The sequence below is a fragment of the Aythya marila genome (assembly GCF_965140915.1).
Source record: "Aythya marila genome assembly, chromosome: 1".
Classification (NCBI taxonomy): Eukaryota; Metazoa; Chordata; class Aves; order Anseriformes; family Anatidae; genus Aythya; species Aythya marila.
Window position 1 is genome coordinate 81,628,904 of NC_139042.1, and position 27,118 is coordinate 81,656,021.

The window sequence follows — 27,118 nt, forward strand, 5'->3', positions numbered from 1 at the left end:
ATCAACATACCAGATTTTTATTCAACTATTTGGTTAAATTCAGCATGGAACATAGTAACTTTCATTTTGAACCTTCAGTTTTGGAGACTTGTAGCATGTGTATCTTTTCTTTTTTTTTTTTTTTAATCAATTGTGACAATGAAAGATACATTTCTATTTTTCTTAAATTAAGCAAGAACTTATGTTTGCATATGTATGCAAAATCTGTATTAATTTGCAATTATAGTTTCAAAGGATATTGACTACTTTAATTAACATCAAGTAATAGATATTTTCATGTTGTACCAGAGCCCCTATATCCTTAAGCTCTATAGTAAAGAGTAGGCCTTATGCTTCTGTCTATTTCAATCACACAAAAGGTCACACTATCTGAGATACCAGCTGTCCGTAACAACCACTGAATATAATTGTGATTCAAAGCATACAAAGTATTCCAGGGTTAGACTCTATACCAAAGCCTACACTGTGGACTTAGTTCCTCCCGCTTCTCCCATGGGGAGCTGCATTTCCTCCCTGTGATGAGAGGTGACCCAGACACACACTGCTTGTCCATTTCCCCTGCCCATCCCTTTTCCTCTTTCCAGTTTCCATGGTGGGAAACATCATTTCACAGTACAGACACAGTATGTGAGACTTATTGATATCTCACTGTCCAATAATGTGCAATTTCAGCCTTTGATATGATTTTGAATCAGATATTTCCAAGGCTTAAAACCAAGGTTCTTTGATTGGTACATTTGTTTTTTTCTTTTTAATGCTGTATTTGAGGCAGTACCTACTCAGTCTTTTGGCAAGACTTCCTCTTGCAAGTAAATGTCAGCAACATAACCGAGGTTCTCTCACTTTGCCATTTAAAGATCTTTTCTCACCTAGCAAGTCTATTTTTTCCTCACTTTGGAATTACTTAACAGAATGCTCTCAACGTTTACACATAATCCCTTTCCCTCTTAATTTTCAAGTGCAACCTCATGCCCTGGAAGTCTTCAGATTTCTGATTTGAGAATGAATCTTTCCCCTTCTTGTCAGACAGGGCTAAACATTTTTAAATTTGTGTCTTATTTCCAGGAGAGGCACAAACGAACAAGCTACGCTAATGGAAGCCCCATTTAACAGCTGGCTTCTGTAATACTTGTTACTCATTCTTGGTCTTTTCCACCAACACTTTACGTAAGACAGTTCTCACACAGACTTTTCAGGTCCTCCATATAGCCACGACAGAGGATCACCAAGGACATCAGGACTTCAGATTCATTACAGATTTCCTGGCAATGAGGCAGCGTAGGTTAACTACCTCATCTTAGACTCCTCTCCAGGTAGAGTGTAGTACTACAGCATACATAACATATACATACACTGGCATTTTTATCTGAAACATTTAAGTGTTTCAGATGACACTGCTGACATTTTCTTCTTTCCATCTTCTAACACTAAAAAAATTACTGGAGGGAAGAGAACAGGATGCAGTCATTGAATGAGACAGAGATGACTAATGTATTGGGAGGCAACCCTATACTGGAATTTTAGCTCCAAGCTTATTTTAAGTTTTCAGTGTAATTTCTTGATTGTCAATAGGTTAAATTAGCATGTGACGCATTATTTTCATATTTAACATTTAAACTCCATTCTGCTCTTACTGCAGCATATTTTAAAAGTCAGCTTTGGAAAAATGTTTATTGTTAAGCTTTCAAATGCAAATATGTAGCATTCAACTGGAACCCTGTATCATGAAATTGTTCCAAGTTTATCTTTAAGTCCAGAAATTCTACAATAATGACAAAAACAGAAGGCTAAAACGATGTCTTATCCACTGTACACTCTAAAGCACATGGAAAATGAAAGGTACATGTTTCAGTATATTCTTTACTTATAGTAACATGGATTATAGTACTTGGCATATCGCTCAAACTAAATGCTCCTGTTTGAGAGGAAATTAAATTCAACACTTAATTAACAAAACCCTATAAGGCTCTCCCATCTTCTTCCCTGTTCAGTTTATATAGCAAATTTAAATAGAAAATTAAAATTTAACAGTTGGAAAGAGAAGTGCATTGGTAGAAGTGCTATACAAATCAAATTAATACGCTGCATTTACCACAGCAGATTCTTACTTTTCTGGTTTTAGGTCCCGGTATATTATTCCAAGACTATGTAGATGGTCTAAAGCAAGTGCTAATTCTGCTAGGTAAAATTTAACATCATCTTCTGTGAACATCACCTAAAAAAGAACAACAAAAAAAAAAAACACATTATTTTACATACAAAACCTCTAAAGCTTACATCAGCACCAACTGAATGGTCCAGACAATCTGGTGTTACAGAATGTTTCTTCTTAATACTCATATTGATTTTTATAAAAAACTAGAAATTCAAATTGCTTCGTTAGAAAAGGTCTAGAATTTTATAATCAACACTGTTGCACAGTATGTACTTGAAAACTTTTGAAAGCAATATTGTACTATACTTTCTGCAAAACTGAGGTTATTTACTTCTGATTGCCCAAGAGAACAAACAGATATCGAAGCAGGACTGAAGAATTTTGGGAAGCATTTAAAGAATGTGACTCTCTCTTCAATGGATGTGAACACGTTGTTTCTAGACAAATGAACTGAAGTCCAAACACCTGAATTTCTTCTACAAAGTCTAAGAGAGAAGAAAAGCATATGCATCATTTTTGAAGAGCATTTCTCTAAGTACCATCATAAAGGAGTTACATGGATAGTAAAATCCCAAAATGCAGCCTGAAATGAAACTGCAGAAGAGAAAGATCAAAGAATGAACTAAGGAAATGGCAAGAGTAAGCACCGGTAAGATCTTTGGTAACAATCTGCATTTTCTATTAGGAACTAATCACTGCTATGATTCAATGATATCATAGAATTAGAGAATGGCTCAGGTTGGATGGACCTCAAAGATCATCTAGTTCCAACCCTCCTACCATAGGCAGCGATGCCACCCACTGCATCAGGTTGGTCAGGGCCTCTGAACATGCTATTCCTACTATATGAACAACCGTTGTGATCCACTGAGAGAAAAAAAAAATTGCAATTAAACTGCTCAGAGTTAAAAAATAAGTTCCTTCATGACTTGATTCTACCTCAGTTAATATGAACTGCTTTAAAAAAATTAACATCTTCGGATAATTGTCCCCCATGGATTGGGGAAAAAACAGCAATGGGGATCACAGATGACCACTGTTTTAAGCAAGAATTAAAAATAACACATTTTCATCTTAGTAGTTTAAGGAAAGGAGATGATACCAAAGCTTGCACAAGAAGCACTTGCTGATGTTACCTCTACAGAAGAGCTAGTATTTAGTACAGGTACACTGAAGAAGGACGGAAATCTCTACAAGAAACACTTAAAAGTTCAAAGAATGAAAGATCCCATGAGGCTGATAATACACCCACACTATGTTCTTTGAAAACATTGACTGAAATTAATTTCTCCTGAACTTAAACATCTGCAGTGTAGATTTCTAGCTCTGAATTAATCACTTTCTCCTTTGTGGTTAATGGATAAAAAGCAGGAACTTTTAGACTGCAATTCATCTGATCTATCAGATAGATCTGATCTAAAGAAGGGTCAGCCTCTTCACACAGGTAACCGGTGATAGGACTAGAGGGAATGGCCTCAAGTTTTGCCAGGGGAGGTTTGGGTTGGGAATTACGAAACATTTCTTCTCAGAAAGAGCAGTCAAGCACTGGGACATCCCTGGGGTGTTCAAGGAATGTTTGGATGTGGTTCAGTGGGTGGCAACAATGGTGGTAGGGAGATGGTTGGACCAGATGATCTTGGAGGTCTTTTCCAACCTTAGTGATTCTATGATTCTGAATAGATCAGATGAATTAATATGAGGATGAAACAAATCCAGCACGCCCATTTCACTGTCAGTTATCAACCATTAGCTTAAATGCAGGTACCTATAAAGAACTTATCTGCATTAAATCTTATAAAATTTGAGTGGCTTAAGATAAAATAGTCATCACCAGGAAAGTGTTATACATTCTTTCTTAGGAATTGAGAAAAAAACATGGATTTTTTGGAATAACTACTTCATGTATATCCATGTTTTGACATATCTTTAGATGTAGTAGCAAGAGAAGAAAATCTAAGCAAGGTATAAAAAGCAATGAAGAAATATTGCATGTCTAAGACTTTCAGAAAAGATGTAAATTACCGAGGGTTCTCATGGAAAGACTTTGTGCAAAAAAGCAATGAAGCAAAAACCTAGCTCATTAAAAGAAGACTATTCAAAATTTTATTCAATGAAAATTGAATTATAAGAAGTAAACTTTTCTAATACAGGCAATTTTAGTTTAGGCAATTTTAAAAGTCAAATTTTATCAATATACAATTTTCAAAGAAAAAAGTTTACCTCTTTGGATAAACGTGTAAACAAGTCTCCTCCCCTGAGGAAATCCAAAATAAGATACAGCTTCCCTTCTGTTTGAAAAGCTGAAAAGATCAATTAAAAACATTAAACATTATCTAATTTTACCCATTATTAGAAGAATAATCTACCCAATAATTCACCCTTATTTTCTTTATCTTTCACCCTCATTTTCATTTATTAAAATGAATTATTCTTCTTTTTCCTTGTATATTGTATATTCCTTCTATTTCCTTGTATATTTTAAATGTATTTAAAATTATTAAATGTTTTTCTTCAATGGGCCAAGAAACTCTCATACCATGTGAGAGAGAAACAAGTCATCAATGGAATGCCTGAAAATTTAAGCTATACCTTGGTTAATCAACATTTCACTCCAGATTTTGGAAGTACAGATTTGAAAAATCTGGAATATATATAGTCTATCTCGCAAAAGAATGACAATAGTATAATCTAACATTATTTAAGCCACATTAGAGTGACAGATCTGAAACTTGAACTGTAGGAAAAAATGGACTCTAAAAGAAAAAAAATGAATTGAACAATAAAGACTACTCTGTTTATCTATTTTTTTTCTTGTTTACTTTCTGCATAATGTTTTAAAAGTATTAATTTCCTCCCCCTCAACTTGCGTACACATTAATGGCTGTCCATGCAATAAAATTAAAAGAAGTTTTCTCACCAATTTTAATGAAACCAGAAGTGATACCATTGCACATTTTCTACAGAGCATGGCAAAGGTAAGAAATCAATTTTTAAAAAGTGAATGACTAATGTAAAAGATAAGAGGTTTTGGAAAAGAATAGCTAGATACAGATAGGTAAACGTCCTTTCTGATAAAGCAGAGAACTACAGACTCTCAGTCCCATGAAGATTTAAGACCATGAATGAAGTTAACCATGTATATAGAGTAAACTACTACACAGCAAGCCTTTGCACAATCAGGATTTAGACAGCACACATTTTCTATGATTCTCTGAACTACAATATAAATGTTAGGTAGTACTTCAACAAGCTCCCATTTTTAAGATATAAATTATTTTCCCCCTCCAACTCACCATAATGTAACTTGACAATAAAAGGATGGTTAACTTCTACTAATATATCACGTTCCATTTTTGTCCGAACCCGATCTCGAACTACAACAGAACAGGAGCAAGATTAAAAAAAAGTAAATCACATTATGAATCAGCATTGCTCCTATATTTCCTGATGTACTTCACATCACATACTGTGGTATAACAACTGCCTACAGATCCCTGTTGTGTATACAGAAGAGATTCGAGACTTTTACATCACAAAAATAGTATTATGAAATAGATTCAAAAGAACTAAAGAACCTTATGCAAATCAAGCAATACAGCGTATTATTTTAAATTACAATATTAGATCTCAAAGGAAGTTGCAATTACAGAAAAAGAGCATTATTTCCAAATAGTTTCATATTAAGATTTTAACAGTAACTTTCATTTGCTTTCAACTTTGTTCTTCCTAAAACTTGAACCAAATGACACTCCAAACCAACTGAAAATAGTTGAAAAGTGTGATATCTTCCTGCTACTGTCAGTTTTCTGTTCTAGCCTTTTGCATCCTTGAATGCTTACTGCCTCAGAGCATCTCCTTTTCCAGCTGCAAGTCACACTTCCAATTTCAGTGTTTATCAGTCTCCCCATGTGCAGGCAGAACTAGATCCACAACTTTTTATTCATAAGGCTCAACCACCATTAAAATGTGATGAAGACAAACGCTCAAACATCTTAAAAAAGCAACTGCTAAATGACCTTTGACTCCAATTCTCAGCTATTAACAGGTTTGGGAAATGAAAGACTATTGAGGATATCAAAGGACCTTAAATGAGTGGAAATCAATTCCAGAAAAATAGGAAGTAAATAATGAGAATAACTTGTGCCACAATACAGAGTAATCAAAATATAGGAAACTGTTCAAAACCACTCACACCCTAATAGTTTTAAACGTAAGTGAAGTATAATGAGATTTGGCACTAGATCTTAGGCAGAAAAATGCGAAGTTCAACATTTTAGCAGAGGTTCGTAATTCAATGCAAGTATGAAGTTTTTGTTTACATGTCATCTGTGAATATTTTCAGATTAAAACATGTTAAAACTGCAAATCAGTATTATATCAGTAACATCTAAATAATATCAACAATACAAGTAGACTGAAATATTAAACAATAACGTAAAACAATAAATACACATTCTGGCTAAGCAGTTAGAGAACACTTTAATCTACTATAAAAAAAATCTTATGGAATTCTCCAGGACAGATTTGATATTGTGCAGATTTGAACTTATTTTGTTACTGATATCATTTGTGACCAAAACCACTCAAGAAACAAAACATTATAAAGTCTCATTTTAAAACTAATTTTTGCTCATTTAGCTTAAGACACTTAAAATTTCTTCAAATATATCCTACATCCAAGAACAAGCGTCAAAAGTTCTGAAAAAATGTACTGATATAAAAAAAAACCAACAAACTAACTCTTCTTAGAGATTCTAGAATAAAAGAACTCGAATAGTACATTTTTAAATATTGTAACCTCAACGTAAATTGAGCAAACAGTATTAGCTGTCTCATTTGCAATACACAGAAAGTTAAAAAAGGAAGGATATTATGTTTCAGATAACAGCTCAGTAGAAAGTCAAGTGGCAGATACAATGCAACTACTGTTTTAAACCACCACCAATGAGAGGGACCTAACATTTAACATGGCAAAGGACTGAACCTAATTCCCCCTTTAATAGCAATATTGTACTGTTTACTAAATCTCTCTGTGTTTACTACACAAAACAGTTTGATAGAAATAAGTTCTAAAATACAATCTGTAGAATAGCCTGTGTGTAAAGATTATTTTTTGGTAATAATGTCCATGATTTCTCTACCTCCTTGCTCCAAATAGTGCTTACCTTTCAAGGTGGCCTTTTTCAACACCTTCATTGCATAAAGCTGCCTGGCATCTGATCCTGAGATTTTTTTGACAAGAAATACCTGCATGGAAAATTAAAAGAATTATTAAAAAGAAGTAAAGGCAACTCAGATGAATATACTTCGGTACAAAATCTGAGTTTGCTCCTCTTACATTTTTTATATCTTGCTTTCAAATTCTGCAAAGTACAAATAGAAATTTCCTTGCATTTTTACATAGTATTATTTAATTTCATAATGTAAAAGGTTCATTCAAGGCAAAATCTGCCAAATTAATTCTGGTTAAACTTAATTGATTTCAGCGAGTAAAGGGAAGGATGAATTTGGATTCACTTAGATGAAAAGATTGAAACAAAATTCAACTTTATAGTCATACTCTTCTGTAAAAATAAGCTTATTGATGTTAACTTTTTAAGTAGCTCCGTCTTAATAAAATTTGTAAGATAGCATAATGAAAGTGCTAATGAAATAGTTGCCTGATATGAAAATAAATCAGTGTACAGAAGTTGATCCACAAAGTTATGTAAAATAATGTTTAATAATTCATTTTAGCAACATATAAAATAGCGAGAACCAACCTTGTGTCACAAAAAAAACCACAGCTAATACACTTTGATTGAATTTTGCATGTATCTGTGAAGTAAAACCAGCCTCAACTAAAGTGTCTTTCACTTTATTCTTTTGTGTAAAAGGATTTCTTGACTGGAGTTGTTTTTAATAACCCTAAGATGCAGATATATTCTCTACTTTGAGATGAGAAATATACACTTCCCACAGGTTTTCTAGTTATTCATGAAAAAGCACAGAGATATGTTGTGGTAAATGAGAATATTAAATGTGCTATATGAGATTAGTTTTATCTGTTTTTGTAACCCGTCATATTAACAACCCTTGAAAAGCATACAGATTAGCCTTTTAAACTGAACGAGTAGTGGCAGAGTGTCAGTATCTTCCAAACTTTTTAGAAAATAATAATAATTATATATATATTTTTTACCTAAATGCTAAAGCAAGTGAGAAGACAAGCATTTTTACATTATATCTCAGCTGGGTAGTTAAGTATTTTTGCTTTTTCAAAACATGAAAAAGGTCAATTATAGCATTATATTTAGTAATATCAACAGAATTGAAGGGGTTGTTGAAATCATCATTCATTAGCTTACATCTCCTTGCCTCTGAATGATTTACTTCTCCTGATTAGAAGATTTCCAAATAAAAGCTATTATCTTCATTCTGTATGTAATCAAATGACATCAGAAATGACCATTAGGTTTCTCCAGTGTAGTCTTATTAGATCGAGTACTTATTAGACTTGGGTACAAAACTTCGTAATTTATAAACATCTAGATATCCAAGATTAATTGGAACTGCTGCTTCAACAACATGACCAATAGTAAATTTCTTCCACGACAAGAAGTGAACTGACTATTCTAATTTTCCCCAGTATCCAAGATTGGTTTAGCATTGGTTTAACATACTAGAAAGCTAACACTACATTCAGAACTTGAATTAAGGCTAAAAATGGACTTAAAAGCTTTGTTGCTTTTCATTGTAAATTCCATTCTTTCTCAACGATCTCTCTGTCACAAGAATCACAGAATCACAGAATTTTCTAGGTTGGAAGAGACCTCAAGATCATCGAGAAATTAATGTTTTATTTTTAAGTTTGATTTGGACAGTGAAAGGTAGAGGTCACATACACCTATTGAGATCTTGGTGTGGAGAGTACCCACTAAAATGCCAGAAAATGAGTATTTAACAGAAGTTTAAATAAGTATCCAGTTAGACTGTGCCTTAACCAAATTCTAGCATGGGCCTAGCATTAACAATCCAAAGTATATAATAGTTACTTCAACGACTACCACTGTCTAAAATTTATTATTTAAAATTACAATGTATTACAAAAATATATTGTCTGTAGTTTCTGTACTGGTGATAACCTTTGAGTTAGCAACTAGCATTACATACCAAAAAAACTCTCAAACCTTGTCCCTTTCAAACACAGAAAAGTAGTTAAAGCAAAATGACATTCCTTCCTTCACGTCAAATTTTCCATGCATCTTTGAGGTCTACATGCAAACTAGAATAAATTTACCACTTTAGAAGATCTGCCACAATTATGGTGGCACTAATTAGCACTAATTTAGAAAGCAGTTTTGACCACCAACATTGCCTTAATGCAACGAGACTGTTCTAAATATTTCATTCTTCAACACTTTTCAATATGATATTCCCAAATACTACTCCACAAGAGGACTATTACCAACCTTCCCAAAGGATCCTTGTCCGAGCACTTTTAGAAGTTCAAACTGTGACGGGTCTGCTTTCTCGTGTCCTTCCTTTACATGATGAGTTATTGCAATTTCTTTGATATTTCCTTCTTCCTGACAGAGCAAGAAAGATGAGCAAATTTACATTAGTGGTGCATCTTCCTGAAACATTTATAAATTCACAGTACATTAAAAAATAAGTGTAACTGAATCTAACCAACTATATGTTCCCAACAGTAGATAAAACATTCAGCAATACCACTCCCATAATTAAGGCGTTTACAAAAAAAAAAAAAAAAATTTACCTGGTACAAAAGGTTGCATTAATTTAGTGACCATGTAGCTTAAACCTTTAGAGACATATCAGAAACCAGACAATAACAGAGTTGACAGAAACATGTCATCAGTACCCAAGTTTTTGTGGCTAAGCCCATGTTGTTTGGTTCATCATCTCCATTTCAGATTTACAACCCAGAGGTGGAAACCAAATTTCCCTTAAAGTTCCCTTAAGGTATGTAATAAGTGGACCAGATCTCTTCAGAAGGTGTTCATTTTTAACACTTGAATAAGGACGACTGTGAGGCAGCAGGCCTTCTAGTCATCTTCCAGTCTTCACTTAATCCTGTATTTTTTTACTAAAAATTTGATAATCCCCTGAAAAACAACGCTGTGTGCCACACAACAGAAGAATTTCAAAACTTATCAGCAATCATTCAAAGGTGAGAAAAAATGCATTCTTATCAGCGTCACCTGAACAACTATCTAGGCATTATACATGACCCAAACTTACAGTCAGTGCTGCTTAAGTAACTTCTATGATAAATACAACAACAACAATTTCAACTTTTTGTGCATTCTCTTCCTATTCTTTCCCTGGGCTACAGTGAATAAAATAAAACTAAGAATACTTTCCCTCTACTTAAACTCAGATTTATTTCACAGAATCACAGAATGGCTGAGGTTGGAAGACAGCTCTGGATGTCATATTCAACCCCCCTGCTCAACATGGACATCAACAGCAGGCTGCCCAGGCAGCTTTTAAAGACCTCAGAGGATCTCAGTTCTCTTGGCCTGTCCTCATGACAGGTATCTCAGTCCCTCAAACACCTTAGTATCCCTTTACTAAGGGATACTCTCTCCAGTAGCTCTCTAACTCTTGTACTGGGGAGCCCAGAACTAGACATGGCACTCACAGAATCACAGAATCACAGAATTTTCTAGGTTGGAAGAGACCTCAAGGTCATCGAGTCCAACCTCCAACCTAACGCTAACAGCCCTCCACTAAACCATATCCCTAAGCTCTACATCTAAACGTCTTTTGAAGACTTCCAGGGATGGTGACTCCACCACTTCCCTGGGCAGCCTGTTCCAATGCCTCACAACCCTTTCAGTGAAGAAGTAAAGTAGAGAGGAATGATCACCTCCCTCAGCCTGCTGGCTGCAAGGACACTTTGCTGGGTTCGTGTTCACCTTGTGGGCCAGCATCTCCAGGTCCTTCCCTGCAAAGTTTCTTTCCAGCTGGTGGTTGGCCCACTGCTACTGCATGGAGTTACTCTACCCTTGGTACAGAACCATCCACACCACAGTCTGTTCATTGAGCCCATGCTTCATTGGTTTCTATGTAAGGATCTTATGGAAGATTGTCTTCTGTCTTACTGAAGTCAAAGTAGGCAATATCCACTATCTGTCTACCCATTCCATCATAGAACATTATCAGGTTGGTCAAACATGATTTCACCCATGTGAATCTGTGTTGACTAATTGCAAGCACCTTTTCCTCCACACACATAAATAGTTTTCAGGATTAGTAGTTCCCTTGTCTTCTCAGGGGTTGAGGATGACCAGCCTGTAGTTCCCTGGGTCTTCCTTCTTGCTTTTTTTGAAGACAGGAGCTGCATAAGCTCTGCTCCAGTCCTTGGACACCTTTCCCATTTGCCATGATAACTGGAAGATAATCAAGCATGGCCTCACAGTGCCATGAGACAGGTCCCGTCAGCACTCGTGTGCATCCCGACATAGCCAATGAACTTCACATACATCCACTTTAAGTACTACATAACCCATCCCTCTTCCACCAACGGTAAGGTCTTTCTTGCTCCAGATCTTCCCCTTGATAAAAATGTACCAAAATATACAATAATTCTAGTGACAGAGGAGTAGAGGTAGCATTTTAAATATGTGCTTCTGCAGCACTCATTTATGTATTTTTCAAGCATTCGGCAACATTTATGTGCATGAATTATTGCTAAAAGTATAGTTTTGTACAGTCATTTTAATATCCCTTACAAATGCACAGTAACTGTCCATACATGTCTACTGAAACATACTTCTAGATCACTGTTTTTCTTTCTAAGGACTCTTTTCAAAAGGTTAGCAACAAAACTTGGAAACAAACTGCAGACAACAAAGCCTGAGCATGCACATCTATCCACATATAAAATAATTCCAGTGCACACTTTTTAAGAATGCACAGAATGTACTAGCAACTGTTGAAATGAAATAGTGAAAAGAAGAAGAAAAAAAAAAAATAAAAACAAAACAACTGGATTTTTCAAAAACTAAGACCACCAATAAAGACAGGGGCCAATTTCTCTTGTAAAACAGCCGAAACTCCACATGTGCGTGCACGTATGCCATGTACTGCTCCTAATGTCAGAATCTATCCCAAACCTTTTTTCATGAGAAAGTTATGAATACTTCGATCAATCACTCAAACTTGAATCTTTAGAGAGCCTGAAAGAAATGTTGGTTCCTTCTACTTCAGAAAGTAATTATTTGTTGGTGGGTATCTGTGTTTTTATGCTTTACCTTAGCATGTGATCAGCTGGATAACATACTACTTGAACCACTCTCTGCAATCTTAGAGAATCCCAGGGGAGGAGCAGCACAATAGAACAGACTGCTAAGCACATATTCCTTTGTACACTTTGATCTGCTTCAGCTCAACTGTTTTACCTATTAACTCCCTTGGAGTCTTGGGAAAGTATAAAAAAAAAAAATCCAATCTTCTTGTTATCTAGTCACTTTTAAGGACTCAAATTGATCGGGTATGCATGTTGTTTTAAAAGCATCGCAAAAGGTAACAAAGACATGAAAGGAAAGGATATTCACATGTTTTCTATAAACAAACAAAACATATTTTCAAATGCTATGCAATTATTATGTAAGAAACTTTCCAGTGGTTATTTTGGGCACCCTCTTCAAAAACACCACTTCACATTCCTGATGCGAAGTGAATACTTCCAGTCTTCACAGTTCTCAAGGTTCAGATACTTTTCAGTCCTTATAAGGCAGACCTAATATAACTCCCTTATAAACAAACGGGAACTCAGATCATATCCTACTTTAGTAGCTTGTCCTTAGCATACGCTTCGGAGCAAGATTTATGATGAATATATACCCACAGATTTGCAGTTTCTTCTGCTTTCTACATAATTGCTGAACATTTGTTATTTTAACCTAAACAGTATTTTGCAAGTGCAGCTAAAAATACAAAAGTTCAGCCTTTTATAGAGAGGAGAATTATATGCCAAAGTAATTAACCCTCACTGTACCCATTACCTACCTGAATTAAAATATAAACCTCTCACACTGCAAAGCTGAAATGGCTATTTCTCAGACACCAGCACTAATCACAGTAATTGATAGGTGCTGTTGTAATGTATACTCCAGAAGAGAAGCCATTCAGTCGAGTGCTGAATTTGCTCTAATTTGCTGATTTTCTCCATTCCTGCTCATTCCTGAGATACTTCGAAAAAAACAGTTGCCTCATGTGATGGGCTCAAATTAAATAGGATGACAGATAGGCTGCTGAAAGACTCTGGTCCTCCTCTCCTTTCTTCCCTTCCCTGACAGCTTTCACACCACTACGGAGACTCACTCACCAGCGCTTCATCCGCTACAGCAGCGGGACAGACCCTTCCTTCCAGCTATAATTACAGTATACTGCCAATCTTTTATTTTGGTTATTTATAAACTTGGAAAGCTCCCTTTTCTCAAGCCTAATACTGCAACATTGTCTAAATAGAAAATTCCAAGAAATTTTTCTTTTTCTAGCCACACAGGTCTTAAGGCTTTCTTCACACCATAAAGTAAAACTGCCATAAAAAGTCACATTTAATATAAAAAAACAACACATATGCTGTGTTAGCCAACTTAAAGTGGTTGCTACTGGCTTCCGTTATTGTGAAACTAAATATAGAGCACAAGGAAATAAACAGAAGGTAACATTACACCGAGTTTCCTTAACATTTCCTTAACAGTATAATAGTGTTAAATCAACACTGTTCTAGACGGGAAGTCAGTGAAAAACAAGTTTGAGTATGAATATAAAACACCACTATTTTAGAATAACTTCCTGCATTGATATCGTTGATATGCATTCACGATTCTGAACTGTGCTGGTCAGTATTTCAGTATAGGTAAGTTCTTAGTAATGCACCTCACAATTTACATCTGTGCACAGGAATACAAACACAGGAGAAGAACACTGAATGGACTATATTCTACAGACAAATCAAATCTAGAAGAGAAAAGCTAACAAAATTTAGAATTCATCAGCCACAAGGGTGACTCATTTTTTCTCTTTAGGAATCAGATGCAAACTGGAATAGGAAATATGCTTGTCAGAAAAAAAAAGTAAAATATATATATATTTATATATATACACACACACACACCTTCTAGGCAAGCAGTAAAAAGCTATTTAACCCTTTTTAGAATTAGGCCATTATTTTTATTGCCTATCACTGGAAAAAATCTGTATTTTATTCCGTATTTTAAGTACTTATTGAATACTGAATGCTTACTTTACTTCTAGTATTTTAATTCATATTAATTTCCTTGATTAATTAACTCTGCTATAATACAAAACACTTGTATTTGTTTCTGAGATCTTATTACAGGAACAACTACTAGATAACATATTAAAAGGAAGCTGGACTTCAAACCCTGAAGGAAGTAGAAACAGAAGAGCCTTGTTAGTTAAACATTTCTCAGTAGTAATGACAAAGGCCAGAGAACCAAGAGAAAAATGAGAGTTTGTCTATACGCAGAATCTCCCATAATTTATCCTTCGGATTTCTGAATTTTCAGCAGCAGATCTGAAAACACGTCTGTTTGTAAAGACGTGACCCATGCGGAATTGGATGCCATAACACACTGCTTGCTTGACGTGAATCAGTTTATCTGCAGACCTTGATCTTGGAAACATACACCTCAGAAAAATTGAAAAGAAATCATGCTGTCTAGGGCTGGTCCACAATACCATTCCTATCATACAGCTTTGTAATTTCCACTTCCCTTATTGCTCTGAGTAATTCTGATGCTTTCACAGATTGTATTTCTTTTCTAATAAATATAGCGGCAAAAAAGAGTACGTATAGGCCTTTTATCTCTACTTTCAGTTCCTCACTGCAGGTGCCACAGAGGACAAACGAAGCTGAACATAACGTGACAGTGATGTGAAAGGAGAAACAAGTAAAAGGGGGGGGCATGAACCAAATTCTTGCATCTGGGCTTAAACCATCTGTAGTCACTTTGAGAAAGCGTTGCCAAACACATACTTATCCAACGGTTGAGAGTGCTGTGTGTGATATGCTCTTGTGCACATCTCGATAAATTTAGAAAAATATAATTAACACCAATTAGAATTCGAACAGTACTTTAAAAACCAGAAGCATGCTTAGTCCATAAATTTTACTTTAAAAATGAAAGAACAGCGAAACAACCAACTATAAATTAAAAAAATATTTAAGTGTATGCTCTGATGCAGACAAAATCATCTGCAAAGAAAACTCTGAATCATCTGAATGGATGGCACAGGAACAGACTTATGTCCTTACTTATATGATGGAGAGGAAAGCTATCAGGAATAAGGAGCATCAGCATATGGAAATACCACAGGCATCCTGCGTGCCTAAAATTCTCAGTTTCAGATTCCTGAATAAATGTATAAGCACAGTGTGAACATGGACAGCGACAAACAGGACAAAAATTCCAAAACACTGGGACAGAAACTGGAAATCTACCAAGAAAGTTACCTTTCTTTCAAAGCTATGTAAAAATTAGATGTGAGTTAACTTAAAAAGAACATCAACGAGTAAACTGTTATGTTCACTTACAGGATGTTTGTTTAGGAAAGGTATCCCTGGAAGATAGATTCCTCATTTCTGGGTACTTAAGATTGTATGAATATGAGTATAAATATTTTTAATAACTCAAATATGTAATCATAAAGAGTTAAGTGTTTAGAGACAAATTAGTTCATTAGCTTGACAGTGAGTGACAAAGATCTGAGTATACACTTGTAGTGGAAGCATACGTTAATTGTGACATATAGACTACACCAGAGGGAAAAAGTAGCAGCTACGTTAGAAATGTGAAGTTTTACAGCCACAGTATGATGGAATGGTATATTTAAATTGCTCCTACACATAGGTGACTTTTAATGGGTGTAAAGTCGTGAAGTGACATCAATCCATAAAGGTAAGAAAGAAATACAAGGAAATGCTTATAACCTAAGCCACCCTAAGCATTCACGTCAAATAGAAGGTGACTCAAAAAACCGGACCCACCCTGAACAAGAAGACTCCCTGCACTCTCTCCCATCAACTTCAGTGAAATTACATTGAAATCAGATAAAATACAGAAAGCCGATCAAAAAACAGATATCCAAACATCAAAACTCTAACAAAGATATGCATGTACAAAGAGACTGAGTAGTGGGTGTGTTAAATCCATTAAAACAGCATGTTTGTTTGTTTGTTTGTTTTTTAATGCATTTGTGGTCAGCTACGTGCAGAATAACAAGCAGTTTATTTTTATAATACCAAGAGCAAAGACAAGGATATGCTGAGTGCCTGTAGATTGAGACTTTCAGACTTTCTGCGAGAACATTTATATTTAACACACTACAGTGTTCAACTAGTTTCAAAATAATTAGCTTTACAATTTTAGTGACTCTGATGCCTGTTCTTGTATAAAATGAGTCTTCTAGTTGATAACAAACAAAGAAGGGAACAGCTAAATGTTTAAAAAAAAAAAAAAAAAAAAAAGATTATCACAATACACAGAATCTATTAGAAAGCTTCTATCAAATTCAGAAACAGATTTCCAAGAAAATTTTCCTTATTAAGAAAGTAAATCAGGTATGGATTTAGAAGACCCCACAAGTTCTCATTATGAAAAAATAGAATACAGTTGTTTGCCCTATGCTGAATCCTTTGCATCAGGAAGGAATTATGAAAGATAACACACAGCATCCGTATTCAGTTAAGAAAAGGGGCAGCAGTGACTGCAAAACAAGGTCGTGTGTTTGTTTGCTTTCCCAGAAAGCAAATTCTCCTTAGACACTGGTGAGAACCTCCTGGGAGCTGCAGTGAATTTCAGTTGGCAGACAGTTAAGCACCAACCAAAAGAATTTTCCTTCTGCACACTTGCTGACTACATGAAATAAGTCACGAAATACACCATCAAATCTGTAACACCTCAATAAAATATTCAGGGTTGAGAGAAAGAAAGAGGCGATATCCCCTTCTGTGTCTAACAGAGATGGAAGTTTTCATAACTGACACGAAGGAACAAGAATAAAACTGACCCCCACACTTCTAAAAAATCAAAGCATCTGAATGTTACAACAATTTCTGGCCAAAAAATACACCATGGTATGTTTGCTTTTGGAATTCAGAAGCAACTTCCCTATCAGTAGGGCTTTTAAAAATACCACATTTTTCTAATGTGTAATGAGGCTCAGATGACTAGGACAGACATGGCTTATACCCAGTGGGATGAGAACCCAGTGGGATCTCATCGATGTGTATAAATACCTGAGGGGTGGGAGACAGAGGGATTTGGCCAACCTGTTTTCAGTGGTTTGCGGGGACAGGACAAGGGGCAATGGCCACAAGATGGAGCAGAGGAAGTTCCGCACCAACACGCGAAAGAACTTCTTCACGGTGAAGGTGACAGAGCACTGGGACAGGCTGCCCAGGGAGGTTGTGGAGTCACCTCTGGAGATACTCAGGGCCCATGTGGACACCTGCCTGGGCAGCCTGCTCTGAGGCTGCTTTGGCAGGATGGTTGGACCCGATGATCTTTCGAGGTCCCTTCCAACCCCTACAGTTCTGTGATTCTGTGGGTGAGAAATCAGTCATATGCAAAAAATAGGTCCTGTATACAAAAAAAATTCTTCCTGGACAGCAAAGGTTGTTGACATGCTGACCAAAAGCAGTAAAAGTGGTGTTAAGACTTTGGCATTAGATAAACAGATTAACAAATTTTAATGTCAAGGAATTATTAAAATTCCGTTCTCAGTGTATCTGTAATTCTGCAGAATACCCCTATTTTCACACAGTATCTCCAACATCCCTAATAGATCTTTCATCTAAAAATACAGGTGTTGATCAGAAATACATTGGTTCCTTATATTAAGGTTCTAATCTAAAGAGAATCCAGAATATCTAAACCAGGTTAAGTAACACTGGAGAAGTTAACTTCAACACTGACGTTCCCGCTTCCAACATTTCCAGGTTTCACCTTCACCTGTTAATTCTGTCCTGCTCTTTTAATCAAGTTAAGAAGGTGCAATCAGGAGCATCTTCTATGTATAGGTACTTACAGACTTAGCTGTGTTACCTTAATTTTCCCCTTAAGGTAAGTAAAGGTTAGCTCAGTGTTTTTTTTCCACTGTAAAGCAACCTCACACCCCCTGGTCTTGAAAGGGTCTTCTCGAATCACTTTTTGGTTTCGATAAACTTCATTTTTAATGTTAATTTGGAAGCCCCTGCATCACAGCTGGGCTCACAACTGGCATAGCCCCCTACTACTCCAAGTCCATATCTTCCTGCTCAGACCCACGAGAACTGTGCTTACAAAGGCAATGATTCCAAGCCTGCACTCAGATGAGTGGTAAGTGACACTGCTCATCCTTTCCCAGTCACCAGTTTCCAGTGTTAAACACCATGACCACCTCCGACTCATGCAAAATTCTTTGTTCCTAATACACAATTTAACATTTAACTGGGTCAGTCTAGGTATAATTAGAAAACTCCTTCTACAAGGACACTATTAATGCACTAAGAAATGCTGGTGGGATTCCACCAAAACGCTCTTTGGGAACTATTTCATTCATATTTCCCATTTAAAATAACATCTCAAAATTCATTTCATATAATATGCTTATTCTGTAATAGAGATAATTTATGGAAGAGAAAGAGCCAGAATCACCATTAGGGAAGTTCATGCTTCTGGAATCACAACTTCAGTACAGCAAAGAGCGTGAAGGAGAGGAAAACCTTTCTGCTACCTTCAATCACAACTAAGTCAGACCAGTGTTGGTGAATATCACCTCAAAGATCAACCATATTTCCAGATAAGACAGCCCTATAATAAATTTTTAAAATAAGTTACTGAAATAAAGACAGATATTTCAATGGTGTTAGGGTCATCTTTTTTCCTGAAAAGACAGGAAATAGTCATTTCTAAAAGCGTAAAGGGCAGTTTATAGTGACTGTTCAATGAATGTATTTATTCAATTGCCCTAAATGAATTTTAACTTACCTAACAAACTCACTGCTCTATCAGCTTACACTATTGACCATACAACATTCAAAAAGCAAATCCAGTGAATAAAGAGCTAATTCCAGTTGTCATCTTCCACTTCAAAGCTGAGCACCAGCAAAAATACTGCTTTTCTCAGCTTTCACTTGTAAGTCTTAGCTACGTAAGCTACATAGATTTTTTTCCATCTTCCCTAAGGAAGCAGCAGCTTTGTTTTCATTCCCTCAGTCTTTTTCAGGAAAGTTTTGCTTCCCTGAAAGAAACGACTGTTTTCAAGGCACACATATGCTCAGTACAAGTGAAGGTAAGGATGAACACCTAAAAACGGATTCCCCACCAAGTTGTTAACGCTGCTCCAACAACTGCTGTTGAAAGTCTCCTTTTACTACTTTGTTAACCTTCATTGTACTCAGAGTTCATCTTTCTGACTGTCATGGGCAAAATATCGTTGATTCCTGTAATCAAATACTCAGTATCTCAGAAATGGTTTCTATGATATTAAACCTCGTTTCTAAAGTTACATGAAGCAGTAAGGACAGTAAGCTTATTGGATATCAAGTGATTTCAAAAGGATGACTCAATGCTGGCACAGCTCCGCAGCTCATATACATAATTTCCTTTTCCTCCCCTCCCTTGAGTCAGGAAGTCTCCTAGATGCACTTACTTTCCTAACTTGTTTTGAAAGTAGAACGAATTTTCAGTGTTACCTGACGAAATAAAATCCATATGAACTACGCATTTTGAAGAAGAAAGAGCCAGCAAACTGAAAACCATTTATTTTTACCGCTTGTATTAGAGCTTATGGAAATCTTTATTAAGTTAAAAATGGGAGTTAAAAGTGTAAGGAATGCACCATGTCAGCTATTTCTTTTAAATTTCAGAAATATTCTATATACATTCACATATTCTATACTCATTATAGTCCTACCTCTAAACTCAGAACTACCCTTGAAAAAAATATCTATGTCCAACAACTATTTCATAACTTCCCATCACTTCAGTGAGCAACATCACTGATGTAAACCACGGCATAAAAGCAATTCTTATATTTGTGACTAAGATTCAAAATTCAAGTCATTTAACAGACCTAGTATGTATTTAAATTTTTATAAGTGTACAATTGCTTTAAAAAGCTGGTTAAAACAGCTACTACTGAAGTAGTAACTATTCTAATACAACAAAAGGCAAAGCATTGCCATGCTTAAAATTAAGCTTATTAAGGGATATTCTGTGTGCATTTTCTTTTACACTAGTACTTTAGCAAAGCAAGAACAGAGAAGTTGTAACTACAGTGACATTTGAAGTCAGAGTTTTTCCACACTTTATAAACTTTGGTTCTTTTTAGGACAGAAAAATACTTAAAAATATTAGAAAAATCTCAATTCTATTGACATCATATTACTTGTGCAGATGGTATCTATTATTTTTACCTGGCAGAAACAATACAATTTCCTAAAAACAAATTTGATTAGCAAGTGCCTAATTTAACAACTAAAAAAAAAAAAGGAAACGTGAAGTCTCCAAAATAAAAAAAAATATTCAGACATTACAAACAAAAATCTCTGTATTTAGGCACCTCTTCTTTACTTTCTGCACCTTCTGCTCTTTTCCGTTCATGGTTTTCTAGCGTACTGCAACAGTTTTAAGGTCCCATAAGATGCCTATATCCACATTTGTTCCAGGTAGCCAATTCATTCATATGATGAAAACCACAGACCTGGTTGCTGAGACTGAACTCCTCCCATTCTTTTGGTGTTTCAGATGAAGCAAGATAGGAATTTGAAGAACAAGTCCTGTCTCAGAGCACTGCGTCAATGGATAGATGAGGAGGCCCTTTGGATAAACATGACTGGCCAAGGCTAAGGGAGTGATTTTGAAAACACTTTTCCTCTTCAGACTGAAAACACAAAGGCCAGGACGAAAAAAGGGATCCCGTTCCTTCCTACCCAAAAGAACTGCGAGCACTAGGTTGTTCAGCAGGTAAAGATGAGGAATTCACGTAAAAGCCTGATGCTGGTCACCAAAAACAGTTCTGTAATGTCATTTTCTTTTGATCAAACACCACAAAATTATCTCATGAACCAGATTGTGCATGTCAGCATTGGAAAAAAATAACTCACTGGGTGGAACTTTCATTTCCCAGTAACTTTGATACAAGCTTTGTTCCTCTGTAAGCACTGGCATTTAAGAGCACTGCAATTTATTTTTTTTTAAATGAATTATTTTTAGAAATCCATAAACAGATTTAGTACTAATCTATGAAAACTATGAATCTTACTTTTATTCAATAATATATTCTAAAATTTACATGGTCTGAAAACCCTTAGCTCAGGGTGTACTGTCTAGCATTTTAAAAAAATCAATAGAATTTTAGAGACAATATAGCCAAATTGCCATAGGCAGATAAAATAGTGTAATTTTTGATCACAGACTAAAAAATATCTTTCACCTTGCTCATGGAAAAGAACTAAACTTCATGGCTAAGCTGACAAACGTTTATTTTATAGGGTTACTTTTAAAAAAGCTGTGTATACTGCATCCTATGTTCTATTGTTTTACATTCATGTCCTGTTTCACTGTTTCAGTTACAGCAAGTAAATTAGACTTCAGTTTTTAACACTTACTGCAAAGTTCAAATGAGTACATAGGCCAGCAGATGTTAAATTACTATCCCTTTTATTTACAAACTAGTAGACATGCATTGCTTAGGATGTTAAGACAGCATACAAGAAAGTTTTACACTGAGAAGGATTTGTAGACTTACAGGAGCAGAAACATGAAAGTTGATCTAAGTTTCAGTGAAAATTCTTAAATACATTGCAAAATTACATGTATCGTTAAATAGTTAGGAAACAGTGCACAGGATAATGCAGTTTGTCGCTATAGATTTTCTTAACTGAAAGCAACCTTTATCTTTAAATGTATAGGTTTAACAAATTATACAAATTCAGTGTAAATTATTCTATGCAAGTTATTAATGTAAATTATTGCCTCAAGATGAAATAACCATAACACGAACTACAACACAAGTGTCACTATTCCTAGTTCTATGTTCATAAGTAAATACTAACGAGCCCATGTTATTTTAACTGTCACTCCACAAATAACTACACCTTATAGTTAAAAGGACTACATAAAATTTAACTACTAAAACAAGTTTTAATTTTCAAAATAGAAATATTTTTAATAAAATAAGACTACGAATGAGAAAGCTTAACACATAGCTATACTCATACTTTTATGGGAGAAAATAGTAAGCATTGCAGCATTTTCAGAGGTAAAAACTTCCCAATCAGGCTGTCAGCAGTTACCTTAGAAGTTTCTACAGAATATTATAGGAACACAAACTCCCTCCCACATCCTTTTTTTTTTTTTTTTTTTTTTTTTTTTTTTAGAAAAAGAATATACAGAAGGCTTTGTATACAAGCAGCACTGATCACAAAGCTGTGAAATACCAAAAGTGCTTTGAAACTAGAAGCTTAAGCCCTATCGATGCTCTAATAAATCTCTCCCTTAGCTTTTTTAATCAAGAAACTAAACTCACCCGAATAGAACGAGCACGGAGAGCCAGAAACTTAAACATGACTAAGAAGCCATGATGTTTAGATTTTCTGACTGAGCGATCATAAGTCTAGCAGGGAAGACCAGCCCTAGCGTTTTTGCTGCGACCAGCTGTTCCGGCAATTAGAAAATTTCCTGTCAGGCAAGTCAGACACAGTTGGGGGTGGGGAGGGAGAAGGGGGGAAAAAAAGGTCAGAAAAAAAAATAAAAGAAATTGATTTTTTTCCCCCTGTGGTAAAGAAAAACTGGGCAGCGCTGGTACTCATGTTGCTGATGCTGTAGAGATCAGCACAGGAAACTTAAGCAGATTGCCTGATAGCAACATGCTGTTGCAGATGTTATTTATTTCTCGTTCCCAGAAAAAGAACAAAAAAGATCAACATCTATTTCAGAAATCAAGCTCCCAAGCAACATATTGAGAATAGCAACTATTTTAAGTCCTGCTTATGATATTTGTATTTTTTGTGCTCAGTTGCACGAAAATCACTACTTTTTAGACTTCAGTGCAGACAATGTGGTATGCTTATGTTTAGTGACTATTTTTATTTACTAGGGCTGTTCGAGGACAGAACTGACCTTGCACACAGGCCTTTGAAACCCTGCACACTGAAAATGCTACACAGATGTTATAGAGGTTAGGCCAAGATAGACTACAGGAATTATTTGAATTGGATCACCCAGCTCAAGTGTCTGACTTAAGCACAAATATTACAAATGCTCTGTACAAAGTGAATAACTACTTAAATTAATATAAATACCTAAGCTTTCTTTTAGTGTTTCCAAAATAACTTTCAAAATATTTCTTAGAATTAGAATATATTACTTCCAAACAGCTAGAGACCAAGTTTTCAGTTTGATCTCTCTGTGTTTAGTACCTAAGTCACTGTTACGTGTATTGACAACATAAGGATCTCTCGCTTCAGTATTCATTAAAAACCAGCAAATTCTGCAGTCCATGCTCCATTATAATACGTAGCAAGACTGCTTTATTCAAGCAATGAATAAATAAATGCAAGTAATGACATTTAGGTAACATGCTCAACCAGAAATAGAGCCAGGTGATTCCATTTAGCAAATCTGTACCAAAGGAAACAAGGCAGAATACTGTACACTTCCTGCACAAGACATTAAAACAAACAAATCCTCCAAACTACCTTTCTTGATTGGGATCTAACAAGTACCTGGATTACTGCAATTTTGTTTTTTTTTGTTTGTACTTTTAATTGCTCTTCATAAGACAAAGACAGTGATTTATTTAAGTGAAAGAACATGTTGCTTCCCTCTGTAAATCACATCCTGGCTTTCTACAGTATCGCTTTTTAACTTTGCCTTTAAAACCTGCATTATACACCTCTTCAGCACGGAAGACCCTCTTGCCCAAATGCGGAGCCAAAATAATTCATGGTCCCCAAGCAAAAATGTGCTTTTATGTTCTCTTGTACTTCTCTGGGTGTTCATTTATGCCACATCTACAAGCATGGGTCTTTATATTTGGTACATAAAATTTGAACCAATTGCTGTTATAAATTACACAGACATTTGGTAACCACTACTACACCTCAACTTCTCAATTACTATGTCCTTTTTATATGCCAGGGTATTACAGCCTGTTTGGAATAAACAGCCTCTACTACAACAGCAGTAACGCAGCATGAAAAATGATTCAATCTATGCTTTGGGATAAACAAGGCGTCTTGAACACTAGGAGGTTACACAAGGATTTCAAGTATTTCCTAAATGGTACAAGAATTACTTGAAATTGCTCTCTTCACTTGCTTTAAATCCCCAGCGACTTCCCCCTCAAAACTGTAGCATCTCAAGAATTGCAGTTTAATAGCGACACAGAAGTTTACACTTTGAAGGAAAAAAGGGGGGTGGGAAGGTCAGGGAGGGATCATTCAAGCTTTCTCTGCCGTGCCCTGTCAAGCACATGTGTGAATGCACTAAAAGAAAAGTCATCATGAGTCTCCTTCAAATCACTAAATGTACGTAGGATGAACTGCTAAAAGCAGAAACGAACAGCAAGGGAGACCTACATTAAATATTAAGCTCTTTCAAGCTGGCAACGTACTGTGGGTAAATAACCATTTTCTTCCCTTTTTTTAGGAAGGGTGCGAGTGTATTGCACTAGCAAGCTGTATGTGCTAAGGGCAACACAAATAAGACATTTCAACTGCTACATTCATACAATTACTGACTACTGCTCCCCAAACCTTTTATTTGACCTCCCGGAGAAGTACAAAGCGCAGTGCTCAGGGGTCAATGGGGTTACTTCCCAACAATAGTTCTCCTATAACCGGCATGGGTCTGCAGCAGGTGGAAGAAATTTCTTGTGTTCTGGGAGAATAAAGCCGGCATGGTTCCCAAAGAGCACTACTAGCCAACCAGAAACATTAAGATATACGCTATGTAATTCATTTAGAGAATCTCTGAGAAGAGAGCTTGTCCTTTTAAATATTCCTTCATATGAGAAGGAGACAGGTTAGAGGGCAGCGGTCCCCCAACAGGGAAGCCTGTGATAACGAGGACAAATTGCTCCAGCAAATTGCTCCCCTAACCTTGAAGTCTGATCAGCTTTTATATTACATGCTTATCAAGAAACACAAGTGTCCCCAAAACAAAAAGGAATTTGCTATGCCTGTCAGTGACAGCTGAGTCAATTGCAGGTTGGATTAAAAAAAAAAAAAAAAAAGCACACAATTCACAATGAATTTCCTTCTCCAAGAGGGAAATACGAAGTGAGCTTGTCTCCCATCCTCCCCTTCTGCACTTCGAATTTGGATGCTCTGAACTTAGAAAAATGAAGGGAAAACGTCATCAAACTTGCAGTCAGGAGTATGGAGCTCACAGCTTCCACAGAAAGCAGGAGAACTGAAAGATGCTGAAGGATGCTGGAGGAACTCCCCACACAGTACAGAACGTGGGAATCACAAAGTTTTACTGAATAAAGTGTGCACACTACAGCTGGACACCCACTTTTACACACTACCAGAAAAACCTGAGGCATTTCCTCTGTGTGGAGTCCACTGGGTAAACCGGACATTTTCCCGTACCCTCAGCCTGGGGAGCATAATAATGCATGTGAAGTTTTACTGTTCCTAGACAAGGAAGGCTCTGTAGTACAGATTACCTTCACTTATCTGAAAACAAAACAAAAAAACACACAAAACAAACCAAAGAAAAACAACAACCCCATGATTCAAAGATCAAAGCCGAAATTCCTTTAAGTGGTATATTCTTTATTGCAGCGCTGGATGCACGGGGGATCTCTCCACCTATCATGCATACACAAAACGGAAAGCAGTCTTGAATTTATACAATCAATCAATATTCTACAAGCGCCTAGACATATTCATTACCTATCCCCACCTTCCCTCGCTTCTCATGCTAATTAGCCTTTTGGCACCTTGCGCCTGCGTAGAGCCTCCCAAGAATTGTGGGCAGGGGTCTTTGGGAGGAAGATCCCGAGTCTTCCTCGCAGTGTACTTTTCACCTTTGGTCAGGAATCTGCTGAGTTGGCATGCTTCTTAATTGCAGGAGCTGATTCTTGCTAATTCTCCCATTTGTTGAATCTTTATAATGAATTCCAATGTCCAGTTTTGAGATTTATAGTCCTTACATTTGTTTCTTTGTCCATCTGCCGCTTCCTTATCATGAGTTCCAGTGTCTTGTTTTGAGATATACAGTCCTTGTCTGGGGATTGTCCTTGCCTCCCCAATACCTCCTTAATCACCCAAAACAAGAGTACACAAGAACTGAAAAACCCTCATTTGATGAAGGTTAATTGGTAGGTACAGAGAGCTACTTCTTGGAGTTTCCAGAAGCTGAATAACATACTTATCTTCATAACAAACATGTTTGTATAGCCAAGGCAGCAATATTATATTAATCAGAGGGTGTGGCAGTTTCCATCTGCTATTTTGCAGGCTTTTCAGGGCTACCATCTGTTTTCTCTTCATGTAACAAGTAAGCAGATTGACTGTTAATGTTGCTTACATGCTCAAATCATTCAATTTTCTGATCAAGATCCAGAAAGCATGCTGCACCTAAGACACCAAGCACTCATTGATGCCTTCTAATGGATTTTCTGAAAGAGTTTTGCTGTAACCTTCCCTCAACACCTGAGGACATCTTGGGGGGGAAAAAATATCCCAAGCCTTGTCTGCCCTGTATGGGTTTGATGTATAAATTAACCTTTCAGATCAAGAGCGTTGCAATATTTTACAAGTATGCTGTAACTCCTTACGTACAGACCACTGAGTTCATTCTTACATAGGTAAAGTGCATGCGTATCAGTTTAAGTCTAGAGAAAAAAAAAGTATTCCGCCTTTTACAAAGGAAAATTTGAGCACAGAGAAGGCATTAACTGGATTTGATTTTTACAGACGTA

At 36.1% G+C, this 27,118-nt stretch overlaps 1 protein-coding gene across 2 annotated transcripts in view; it reads right to left on the minus strand.

The window, feature by feature from the left end:
* Positions 1-27,118, minus strand: part of RPS6KA3 (ribosomal protein S6 kinase A3) — a 76,211-nt gene that overhangs the window by 29,213 nt on the left and 19,880 nt on the right. For both annotated transcript variants that reach the window (XM_082767195.1, XM_082767194.1), the window contains exons 3-7: positions 9,607-9,723; positions 7,321-7,402; positions 5,449-5,529; positions 4,376-4,455; positions 2,109-2,215 (exon numbers count right to left, since the gene is read on the minus strand). In XM_082767195.1, coding sequence (XP_082623321.1) covers positions 2,109-2,215; positions 4,376-4,455; positions 5,449-5,529; positions 7,321-7,402; positions 9,607-9,723 — 467 coding nt within the window. The remainder of the gene's footprint in view (positions 1-2,108; positions 2,216-4,375; positions 4,456-5,448; positions 5,530-7,320; positions 7,403-9,606; positions 9,724-27,118) is intronic.